Below are 12,878 nucleotides of genomic sequence, written 5' to 3'. Positions count from 1 at the left end.
CCTCGAACTGCCTGCTCCACCTCTAACATGTTGGCTTGATCTCTCCATTCACCAGGGATGATGTTGTGTCGATAATCCTCCTGGTCCACCTCGGCATGCTGAATACTTGGGAACCGGATGCGGAGCATGTTGTGCAGACAGATAGCAGTTTCGACCAGGTCACGCACCACCTCAGGATACTGTTGTAGTGTCTTGAGCAAGCATTGCCAATGGTTTGCCAAGATGCCAAAGGCGTTCTCCACCACTCGTCGACCCCTTGAGATGCGGTAGTTGTAGACGAGTTGTTCAGGAGAGAGTCCACGTCTGGCATAGGGTTTCATCAAGTAGGTGCGGAGAGCAAAGGCATCATCTCCAAGGATGAAGAATGGCATCTCTTCATCATCGTTCCGCATGGCCAGGGGGTCGAGGAATCCAATGGTTTCATTCTCTATGCACTCTTTGAGCTCCGAAGCATTGAAAATCTGAGCATCTGACATGTGTCCCATTCCACCAACATCCACCCACAATAACTTATAGTCGGCGTCCACCAGTGCCATCAACACGATCGAGAAGAAGCCCTTGTAGTTGTGGTAGAGGCTGCCTGAGTTGGGTGCGCATCTGAGGGCGACGTGTTTGCCATCAAGAGCTCCGAGCACATGAGGGATGTTCCATTTACTTTCGAAATCATCAGCGACTTCTGTCCATTCTTCTGGGGTGGTAGGGCACTTCACCATTTCTTCTTTGAACTCTGCAACGATGGCTTGACACACCTCCGGAATGAACTTGACGATGGTGTTTCTGCTGACCCTGAAGTCGTAGGAGAGAGTTGGGTAGAGGTCTCCTGTAGCCAGATGCCTCAGGGTGATGGCGAGCTTCATTCCAGGTTGTAGGGCCTTTCTCAGCCTGGTATCTTTTTTCTCAATCCTGGGGGTGATTCTGTGGAGGATTTCATCAAAGAGAGCAGGTGGCATCCTCACAAAGTTCTGGAAAGAGTTGATGTCCTCCAGCCTCAGTTCATTCATCAAGCGGTCGTAGTGCCCAAACTGCAATCTTCTTTCTTCTGTCAACCATGGCCGGACCCAGAACTGAGGGGCTCTTCTTCCTCTTCTCATTCTTCTTCTCACTTGAGCAGCTCTTCTTTCATTAATTGCATATTGTTGGAGAAGTAGAGCGAGCTGCAGACGGCCATTTCTCTGATGTTGATCCATGGCTGTCTTCGACGATACTGATGATCGGCAAGCAAATCGGGCCCTATTTATACGGATCGGGACCTGAAATCTGCTTTTTAGTCGGCTTAAAGACGGGAATAGAGCGTAGTTAGATCGGTTTGGTCGGGAATGACGTAGTTGAAACGGCAATAGATCGGCAGCATCGGCGTTGGGTCAGTTTTAGATCGGCGGCGATCGGGAATGCATCGTGTCAGAGCGGCGGCAATCGCGAATGCAGCGTGGTTACGGCGTCCGCGAGCGGGAACACAGCGGCTCTAAACGGCTTCGATCGGGTCTTCAGGGACCCGATCTACCCACGATGAGCGTGGTTACAGCGTAGTGATCGTAATCGGAGCGTATTTAGGACGTAGATACAGCGTAGATACAGCGTAGATGACCAGTTTTTTCCCAAAGTGTCCCGATCGCTCCCGACCTGGAGATCGGGGCTAATCGGGGCTAATCGGGGCTAATCGGGGCTAATCGGGGCCAATCGGCATAAGTGGAATGGGGGCATAAGGTGTGCACAGAGGGAGCTGCAGATGGAGGAAATGTTGAGTTGGATCTTGGAGACGGCGTGAAGCTGGAAGGTGTGAAAACATTTTGCTACCTCGAAGACATGCTGAATGGAGAAGGTGGATCAGACTCGGCAACGGTTGCTAGAGTGAGATATGCATGGAAGAAGTTTCGGGAACTGAGTGGCGTGCTGATGAGGAGGGGAGTGTCGTTGAAGCTGAAGGGAAAGGTGTATGCTGCATGTGTGAGAAGTGTTATGATTTATGGGAGCGAGACATGGGTAATGAACGTAGAGCAGCAACGTAGGCTGGAAAGGGTGGAAATGCGAATGGTTCGGTGGATGTGTGGAGTATCGTTGAGAAAGAGGAAGACAAATGATGAATTGCGAAAGATGATGGGAATAGAGCCTGTGATTGATGCTGTGAAGAGGAACAGGTTGAGATGGTTTGGTCATGTGTTGAGGAAGGATGAAAGTGACTGGTTGAGAAGAGTGATAGAAATGAATGTAGAAGGAGGTGGAGGACGGGGAAGACCGAGAAAGACTTGGCTAAAGATGGTGGAAGAAGAAATGCGGGCAAGGGGGTTAACAAGGAGAGATGCAGAAAATAGGGCAAAATGGAGAAGATTGTCATGGGGACCGCAAGGCTAACCCCTGCTCTAGCAGGGAAAAATGCATGTTGTTGTTGTTGTTGTTGTAATTCAAAAGGTGCCTAAGATATTGCCCAGGTGAGAAAGGAAATAAATAATGCTTAATTAATCAATAATAATTAAGTAACCAATGCAATAATTGATTAAAGAAAAAAACAAAGAATAATGTTTTTGACAAAGTACTTGCTCACTATTGTGCCGAAATTTCAGCTTCCTATCTCAAAGGATGGCTGAGATATCGCCTGGACAAACAAAGAAACAGCGTGAAAACCAAGTACTCTCTTTCGGCATGCGTCATTTCCAGGCACCCTTCGGTGCCCGGCGATGACGCCATATGGTGCCTGGAGATGGAATAGGACAGAAGCGGTGTACAACAACAAACGAAGTGAAAACTGAGTACTACCTTTCAACGTACAATACTGTTCACTTTTAAATGAGTTTTTCTTTTCTCGATTCTTCTTTGAATAATGTGTTGCACACTTGCACTCGCATGGCATGCCCTGGCAGTTGTGAGCTTGCAGTTCTTGAAGACGTCCGAGGTAAGACTTTCATCTGCCTTGGTAGGAAAATCAAACACATCACAGTTTGTGGCCCTAACAAGGGCACAATTTCCAGCATCAAAGCCACAATCACTTCTGTGAACAAGACCAAAAGTAAGAATTACTCATTACGTTCTATTTTTGAAGGAATTAAATCATGTAGTCTTGTGTATAGACAGACCTGGATTTTAAACTGTATGTACAGTACGTGTGTGTGTGTGTGTGTGTGTGTGTGTGTGTGTGTGTGTGTGTGTGTGTGTGTGTGTGTGTGTGTGTGTGTGTGTGTGTGTGTGTGTGTGTGTGTGTGTGTGTGTGTGTGTGTGTGTGTGTGTGTGTGTATTATCCTTGGTTGTTCCTTATCCGTTTACAATTTCACTGATATTTTAGGTGCTGTATAATTTTCACATGTGGAAGGTCAACATCATAACAAAAAATTTCAATTACTGATCAAATCTGTGTAAAAACAATAAATAACAAGTCGGGAGACGACGATGGTTCACGAGCGAGCGGTTTTCAATGACAAAGGACGGACTATAACCGAAACAGGCCCGGACAGGACAGGCCCGGAAATGTCAAAACGTAGGTTACTGACCTTGAAATGAGATAGAAAATAATGTCTAATCAGTTATGAGGTTAGTTAGCTACACAATACCGAAAATTCGGTGAAAAATGAAATGAAAAAACAAAAAAAAATGAAAACTGAAAAATCGAGCTTCGTGGGGACACATGACACTAGACACATGACATTGGCCTAACCAAATATCGAAACCCCTGTCAGATTCCACCAAACCCCTCGGAGAAGATGTAGCTTGAACGCGATTACCTCTAAAAAGACATCTTTTTTGGGCGTGGCTCCGCCCACAATGGGCGCAATACGCCCACTCTAGGCAGGACACAACTAGATCATGATATCAACCTCCCACCCAAGTTTCATCAAGATCGGATGATATCATCGGGTAGTTATGCTGCGGACAGACAGACACACACACAGACAGACGCACACACATGACGAATATAGTGGTTTGATAACTCGTGAACCAACAGTGACTTTTTGGACCTTGCATCTCCTTCCGACCAAACAAACTTGCGCAGTCCAAGCTCTGTCTCTCTCCTGATGTGCCACTGTTGGACGATCATGGGTAGAAAGAATGAATATGAATGATCGTTTTAAGGCCATTTTCCCCGCTAGAGCGGGGGTTGGCCTTGCGGGCCCCATGACAATCATGGTTCCCTGTTTGAGGCAATGTTTTTATGGCCCCTTGCGGGCCCCATGACAATCATGGTTCCCTGTTTGAGGCAATGTTTTTATGGCCGGATGCCCTTCCTGACGCCAACCCTTGGTCGCCTCTTACAATGCGCAGGGATACGGTGTACCTATTCTAAACCGGGGTAGACACCGGGATCATTCATCCCAGCAAGCTGGTACTCAATTTGCCGACCTCGGAAGGATGACAGGCTGAGTCAACCCCCCCTGGCGTTAATTCAGCGATCGACCGGGATTCGAACCCAGGATCCTAGGATCCCAAGCCGGCACACTAACCGCTAAGCCAACACCAGGCTGTTGGGTATAGGTCATGGGTAGGTAGGTCATGTTGGGTATAGGTCATGGGTAGGTCATGATCATGGGTAGGTTAAAGTAAATAAGACCGAAAGTCTAATAGCGGTGTAGCCGGGCTTGTTTGATAAGCAAAAGCAAATAATGTAAGTATTGAATTGTTTTGAAGTACTGTAGGTCTCTAAGCTGTCACCATGGAAGTGAAGAGATTGCATTGAGACAATGGTTTACTCTATATGTTTCGAGTCAACAATGAACCAACAATGAAGTCAACAACAACATACACTGCTTCAATCCAGTAACTTTGCAGTCATGACAAAGGGATTGCAGCATTACAATTATATTTATTATATTATTATTATCAACGTTATCATTATTATTTTTATGAAAATGACACTACTTCATTAAGAAACCTGGGCTAATTTGTCCGAAGCGGCCTTAAGATGAGGCATGAAGGCATGAAGCTTAAGGCCTATATGTAATGTGCCATTGGAAGACCTGTAACGCCTATGCTTTCAATATTTGATGGTCATTTTAACAATCAATTTGTTTGTGTTTCACACTGAATGAAAAAACGTGAAGGTAGAGCATGCAGATTGTGATATATTACAGGTTCAACGATATGTTTGGGTTGAATGGCATATAAATCAAAATGGCAGTGTGGAGTGGCAAAACTTACACCAAAATGGCAAAACGTATGCCGTAATGACATCACAGATATGATCACATCACATCACCCCTGTCGTGCGACTAGATCCTCAGCTCAGATTGGTGTGCGTTTGAGAGAGACATACATACATAGATAGACATACAATATACATACATACATACAGACAGATGAAAAATCACTCTTAGAGCGACACTTGGCAAAACAGAACAAAGTAGAATGGCACTCAGTGGAGCGTCCTTTTGACCTCAAAAACAATTTGTGGTTGAATTCAGTGACCTAATATGCAAATCGTCTTCAAAGTTTAAATTAATCAGATGAAAATTGTCAATTTTAGAAATTTGGCCTATGTTGACCTTTTGGCCTATGTTGACCTCAAAAATAGTTGGTGGTTGGTTTCAGTAAGCTGATATGAAAATCCTTTTCAAATTTCAAGTCAATCGGATGAAAATTGAGGATTTTAGAAATTTGAAAGAATTGGTTGACCTTTGGCCTATGTTGACCTTATGACCTATGTTGATCTGAAAAATAGTTAGTGGTTGAATTCAGTTAGCTGATATGAAAATCTTATTCAAATTTAAAGTCAATCAGAAGAAAATTGAGGATTTTAGAAATTCAAAAAAAGTGGTTGACCTTTGGACTATGACCTTTTGGCCTATGCTGATCTCAAAAATAGTTAGTTGAATTCAGTTAGCCGATATGTAAATCATAATCAGATTTCAAGTCAATCGGATGAAAATTGAGGATTTTAGAAATTTGAAATTGTTGTTGACCTTTGGCCTATGTTGACCTTTTGGCTTAAGCTGATCTCAAAAATAGTTGGTGGTTGAGTTCAGTTGGCCGTTATGCAAATCCTAATCAAATTTCAAGTCAATTGGATGAAAATTGAGGATTTTAGAAATTTGAAAAAAAGTGGTTGACCTTTGGCCTATGTTGACCTTGTGACCTTTTGACCTCAAAATATATAGGATTTTGTCGGACCAAGAACTTTACCATTTGGTGAAGTTTCCTGAATATCGGTTTAAGATTGTGACCTGTAGGCAAGTATAAGTGAGTGGACAGACAAACACAAACAAACAAGAACACACAAACTGGAGTGATCAACATACTTGCAAAAAATTTTATTTATTTTTTGCCAATAACAACCACTCTTCTTTCTAGATGGCTTTGCCCTATGGACTACTCCGTAAAAAATAGCATTACAAAAGTCTAAATAACCTGATCTTGATCGGTGACCCAACTTGTGCCTAATAATTTTATTGTATTCATTAATTCTGGATGTCTTGCATGTGTGGCTGTTTTGTCTGTTTGCACATCTGCACACACAGGTACAAGAGTATTCGAGGCCTTTGCTCTTTGGAGTGTGATTGGTGTTATTTAAGAGTGCGAGAGTAAATTCTTGCTGTTGGTGTATCAGAGACAATTGGGCATCTCTCAGCAAAGACTGATTTCTACACCACGTACCATTTTAATTTGCCAGCTTTTGAACCTTCTTCAAAGGAATGGTGAAAAATACATTTTTCCTTTTTGTGGAAATTTGCTTTTATTTTCAGAAATTCTTTACCGTTGTACAAACTTTTGTATTGTATTTGTTTATCATACTAGCAGGAGGAATACCCGGCGTTGTCTAGTGCTGTTCTAATCATGTTGGCATTTTGAAGAAATACATTTTTTGGGGGGGGCCTAAAGCACTTACCTCCACCTACTATGGAATGGGGTCAGGGAAAAATTTCATATTATTTTTCACATAGCTACAAATGTTTCGGCACTATAGATAACAGAGGCACGATAACACTCAAAAATCGTACTTTGAAACATAAAATATAAATCAAACTATTTTTTCCAAAACTTAATTATTTTTTTTTGCATAAAATACACTACCCCCCCCCCCCCCCCCCCCCTTCTGCCAGACCTGCCTGCAACCCTCTTCTGGTGAAATTGCCAAAATCAAGACTCTCTGCTCACCTTCACTCTTTCATTCCTCTTTTTACTCACCTCTGGAACAAACTCCCTCACTCTCTTCAATCCCACTCCTCCCTCCAGGTCTTTAAAACAGCTGTTCACCACCATCTCTTATCTTCCCCCATCCAAAACCTTGATCTTTTCTACCCCCGTTAATTCACCCCAGATCCACTTTTTCAGATCAACTTCTTTCCTGAAAGTCCTTGCAGTGTCCATGTGTTTCTTTTTTGTTACTTCTGCCACCCCCCCTCCTTCCAATGCCTCCTCCCCCCATCCCCTCTCCCTCCCACAGATCTCCCGATGTCCCTGCTCTCAAATGTTGTACTTGTGTGCTTCCCTGTCTCTCTCCATCTTGTCTCCCGCTCCCTTTATCTCATGTCTTATGTGTCGGTTTGTCTTGTGATCAATGTTGGCTCTTACACGAGCCTCGATCTTGTATACAAAAAAAAGTAACCCCCCCCCCCCCCCCCTTGACGTCACTCAATGATGAACCTCGGAAAGTTTGATGCAGATCGGTTTTGCCATCTGAGAAAAATGGCGACACACACATGGCCAGGCATAGATGTTGTAAAAATTGCACTTACTTCATTGTGAGCTACATTTACCATATGAGATTAATGTTTTTGTCCTCTTCTTTTTGAAACCATAGATGCCATTGTCTATGGGAAAGTCACACAGTCTAGCACATACAACAGCGAAACTGAAGCTGAGAATGTTCTGGACAACGCGTTTGGTGCCAGAGAGTGCTTGACTTTGTGCAGCCTCACCCAGCTTGAGTGGAACCCTTGGCTGCGTTTGGAACTCGATGAAGAATATCTAATTAACTCTGTGACCCTGTTTAACCGGAACGACCTCCATGGCATTCGGAATTTCAATATCAGAATCACTATATCAGTACATCGTGAAATGCAACATGGAGTCAAGTGAGTTTAAAAATCGATTTTATAATGTTAAACATATGAGGCCGAATTTACGAAAGGCGTTTAAGAGTTAGACACGTGTTGAGTGGCTAATCGTGCGATGATGACCGTTCAAAGTTAGTCGCCGTTCGCCGAGGTGTTTATCTAATGCGCAATCACAGTCTAATCACAAGCGTTTAAATAACAAAGAAGCCTTTACACGTCGGCGAGGGTATGTTTAAGAGTGTGTTTAAGGCCTTGAAGCAAGCATTAGGTAAAGATGGTATCGTTACCTCCACCACCAAAGGTGGATGGATGTTATGTTTTCACCCCCGTCTGTTTGTCCGTTTGTCTGTGAACAAAATATCTCAAAAAGTTGTGGACGGATTCGGACTAAATTTGGCAGAGATGTAACACATGTGATAAGAACGAAATGTTTCGATTTTGGTGAAGATCCGGATTCGGCTACTAGAATTTTAAAAGTGATTCTTCACCATTGGGAGATGGTGCCAAAAACGATGAATAGCAGGATATATCAAGATGTTGTGGATCTATGGTATCAATTCCTGCATCTTCTCATGTTTAGTTTGTGGTTTTGTATCTATTTCATGTGCGAGTCCCAACCGTGTAACCATATTTGCCTTCGCCATTAGCGCTTTCATGACGCTCTTTCTTTCTTTCTTCTTTTTCTCTTTCTCCAGAGGCCATAGAGTATCCGAAGATAGCATATTTGGCCCAGTCTTCCTTCTGTACTTTCGTGACTTGTTTTACGGACAGGAAAATGCTTTTCCGTTTCGTAGATGACTCCTATGATATCAAATAATTCCATATCCCAGTAGCATCTTCCATCTCTGCTGATGCTTTAATGTGAAAGCTCGTGGGAGAGCTAGTGGACTGAATGGATCAGGACGTAACAGGGCAAAAGGAACAGTAGAGTTGACACACCAGCACTGGGGTTGAAGGGGGAGACTTGGACAAACAATGGGTGTTGGGGGGTTTGGGGGGTGCCTGCGTTATTTAATTATGCTTGCTTCGGCATACAAGCGTGATCCCTACACCAATCGGTGTACGTGAGGCCCAGTCTTCGTTGGGAAGCCTGTTGCACTAGACAGGACATCCTTACCTTCTGGTTTTGATAACACCATCCCCCTAGCGATGGCACGAAGGACACCTTCTCTCTATACATCTTACTATAATTCACCAAATGTCTGTCCATCTGTCTGTCTGTCCGTTCGAAGGTACCGCAAAAACGGCTCAACCGATCGCAGCGAAATTTTGGGTGGGTAATCCTGGGACACCCTGGAGTAAAATAGGCTATATTGTTTTTCCAATTTAAGCTTTGGTCTCAAGCATTTTCAGCTTTGGACTCCCGGTTACCGCAAAAACGGCTGCACCGATCACAACGATACACCTCCATGCCCGTGGGATTCCCACGGGAGACCCCACTAGTTAATTTTAATACAGAAAATGCTTGTAAGTCCTCATGCCGTGAATGGAGCGGCTCTTTCGAAGTCTTAATACTGTCTCGGAGCACACACCGCGCCCTTCCTCCTCTTCCTCACCCCAATAAACATAATACTGTACAGGGGCGGATCCAGGAATTTCAAGATGGGGGGGGGGGTGCATGAAACTAGAGCGCTGGGGGGGGGGGGGGGTCTGGGGGTCCTTCCCCAGGAAATCTTAAAAAATTGATCATCAGAAACGGCGGCATTTCGTGCGTTCTTGGAAGTTTCTGCAGTTCCTTGTGTTCTTCCCTGGTCCAACAGTTCGGCAGATTCGCACTGCCTCCACCCTTATCCTGGATCGAAGGGGGTGGGGTGCGCACCCCCTGCACCCCCCCCCCCCCTGGATCCGCCCCTGCGGTACATTGCATTAGTTTTAACACATGAATACATTTTATCACAGGTAAACATGTACTATATATTAAGGGCCATGGTTAGGCTATAAATGGTTAATTTATGGGCAGCCCTGGCCATTAATTAGCAAAAAACAATTTTTTTAATTTCATAAACTTTTCAATCAATCCCGACTCTTCTTTCTTCAACAGGTGTGGACTCCATCATTTTATTCGTATTGGTGGTGCGACAACTGCTGTGTGCTCGGCAATGGAGAAAAACTACATTAAATTGGTAATACCGGACCGTGAAGAATATTTGGGAATTTGTGGAATCGACGTTGACGTGGACAATTCGCACGTCTCTCTGGCATAGTTCAAATATTCCATTATTCTGTCCACATGAGAGGGCATAGTGCAGGAGTCCATTTTGTGTTGCACACCCAAATAGGAAGGGGCATCGATTTTTGAAATAAAATAAATTAAGGGAAGAATGGTGAAAGGGGAGAATAAGGGGCATTGGAGAGGAGGGAGGGGAATATAGCGGAGCTTGTGGATCGCAAGAAAGAAAGAGGAACTGAATGGATGAAACCGAGATAGCTGTACGAGTTGTGGACGAGGGTTTAAAATGTCACCAGTGTCTGGAACATGTGGAGGCCCCTGATTGGTTTAAAATGTCACCATTTTGTCTGTAACATGTGGAGGCCCCTGATTGGTTTAAAATGTCACCATTTTGTCTGTAACATGTGGAGGCCCCTGATTGGTTTAAAATGTCACCATTTTGTCTGTAACATGTGGAGGCCCCTGATTGGTTTAAAATGTCACCATTTTGTCTGTAACATGTGGAGGCCACTGATTGAGAATGCATTTGATTACGCAAGTCCTATGTACAATACAGCAATGATAAAAAGCATTTTACTGATAATATACTGGGAATAATGTTGCCATAATGCCAAGCTTTTATTGGGGATGCAAGAAAGCTCTGTGATTCTAAATATTATGCTGTGTGTATAAATCTTTAAAATTCCTATACATTAAATTATGACCATAATCATTGTGTCATACTCTTTATTACAGAGCGTCCGGTCCTCCTGAACCAATCTCTCAGCAAGGTTTATGCTGGGTGGTTTGCCATTGCCTTCCCATCAGTCAGTCAGAGTCGGAAGTAGAACGACACTAGATAGAGCACGCATACCTCCACCAGGTTGCACAGTTTATGTTTTGTATCCACCGATAGGTCGGATCTGGATCCGGACCTCAACCAAAATCGAATCGGCTTGTTATAGTCACATATCCAAACTCATCCACCTAGTTTAGTTTTAATTCTTCCACAACTTTTTGAGTTTTCATGCTGTATATCGTTTTGGCCCTATCTAAAAATGGGGAAGAATCACTTAAATATTCTAGTATCCGGATTCGGATCTTTACCAAAATCTAATCATTTCGTCCTTGTCACACACCCAACCTGTCCACCAAATTTGGTCTGAATCCGCACACAACTTTTGAGATCCTGATCACAAACAAATACAGGGGTGAATCTACAACATCTATCCACCGAAGGTGGGTGGAGGATATGTTTTCACCCCGTCCCGTCATTGGTAATTGGTTCAGGGTGCTGGTGATAACTCACCTTCTGTTGGTGATTGACACCATGGGATATTTAACGTCCACTAATGTTGTTTTTTTGCATACAAGATCGAGGCTCGTGTAAGAGCTAACATTAATGACCAAAAAAAACAAACGGACACATAAGACGATATAAAGCGAGCGGGAGACGAGATAGGGAGAAGGGGAAGCACGCAAGTTCAACATTTGAGAGCAGGGTCATCGGGTGATCTGTGGGGCGGAGGAGGCGTGGGAAGGGGGGGGCGTGGGAGAGGTAAAAAAACAAAACAAACGTGGACACTGCGAGGACTTCCAGTAAAGAAGTCGTCATTTCAGAAAAGTGGATCTGGGGTGAATTAACGGGGGTAGAAGAGATCAAGGTTTTGGATGGGAGGAAGATAGATGGTGGTGAACAGCTGTTTTAAAGACCTGGAGGAAGTAATGGGATTGAAGAGAGTGAGGGAGTTTGTTCCAGAGTCGGCAGTAAAGAGGAATGAAGGAGTGAAGGTGAGCAGAGAGTCTTGATTTTGGCAGTTTAACCATAAGAGGGTTGCTGGCAGATCTTGTGCGACCTGTAGGAATATTTGGGGGACAGAGCACAGAGAGAGCTGGGGGAGCAAGGCTGGAGAGGAGTCTGTAGAAGACAGAAAGACCACCAACCTGCCTGCGGTGAGTAAGTGAAAGGCCCTCAGAATCGGCTTCATCGCGGGAGATTCCAATGATTCTGAAAGCTTTGGTTTCAACAGCATGAAGCCGAGCGAGGTGTGAGGCAGGAGCACCAGCCCAGAGGGGAGAGCACTATTCCAATGAGCTGTGGATGAAAGCCTTGTATGTGGTGAGGAGCTCAGGTGTGCCAAGGAAGGACTTCGCACGACGGAGGATGGCCAGGCGGCGACTGGCTTTGGAGGTCAGCTTGGAAATGTGGTTTTCCCAGGAAGAAGAAGAAGAAGAAGGAGAAGCAGAAGAAGAAGTTTCCCAGGAAGTTTAGTACAATACTGGCAGGCACGTTTTCCGGCTTTGTTTTTATTATGAACGGCAGACACTTCGATGCCCAACCCCACCTGCAAAACACCACGATGGCAGTTTATAGCTGGTTCCGAGATTCCAAACGTGGCTCTAGACAACTCAAAGGTGAGTGTGTAGCGGCTACCGCTGGGTATACACAATCGCCTTGCACCTACCGAGGACGCGGAGCGATCACCATGCCGGGCTCGCCCAGGACGCCCGGGCATGCCCGCTCTCGACTTGCCAGGCCTCGTCCGGGACGCCCGGGCATGCCCGCTCTCGACTTGCCAGGCCTCGTCCAGGACGCCCGGGCACGCCCCCTCTCGCCTTTCCCGGGCAAACGCTCCGGGATAATGTGTATAGATATTGCTGCCCGATAAACGGGCTTTTCAGAGTACCCGAGTTGATTTGACACAATAAAGAAACTCGGACGAATTCCAGCTTTTTGTCGCGTCCATTCTTTC

The 12,878-nt window shown here is 44.7% G+C and overlaps 1 protein-coding gene across 1 annotated transcript in view; it reads left to right on the top strand.

The window, feature by feature from the left end:
• LOC137430820 (uncharacterized) overlaps nt 1-10,847 on the top strand; it is a 55,537-nt gene extending 44,690 nt beyond the window's left edge. Inside the window, exons 4-6 of the mRNA XM_078782724.1 lie at nt 2,856-3,001; nt 7,721-7,994; nt 10,018-10,847. Coding sequence (XP_078638850.1) covers nt 2,856-3,001; nt 7,721-7,994; nt 10,018-10,180 — 583 coding nt within the window. The 3' untranslated portion in view covers nt 10,181-10,847. The remainder of the gene's footprint in view (nt 1-2,855; nt 3,002-7,720; nt 7,995-10,017) is intronic.
• Nucleotides 10,848-12,878: the final 2,031 nt, after the last annotated feature.

Source organism: Myxine glutinosa, chromosome 7 (assembly GCF_964187855.1).
Source record: "Myxine glutinosa chromosome 7, kmMyxGlut1.1, whole genome shotgun sequence".
Classification (NCBI taxonomy): Eukaryota; Metazoa; Chordata; class Myxini; order Myxiniformes; family Myxinidae; genus Myxine; species Myxine glutinosa.
The sequence above is the reverse complement of the archived record's forward strand: the minus strand, read 5'-3'. Positions and strand labels throughout refer to the sequence as shown.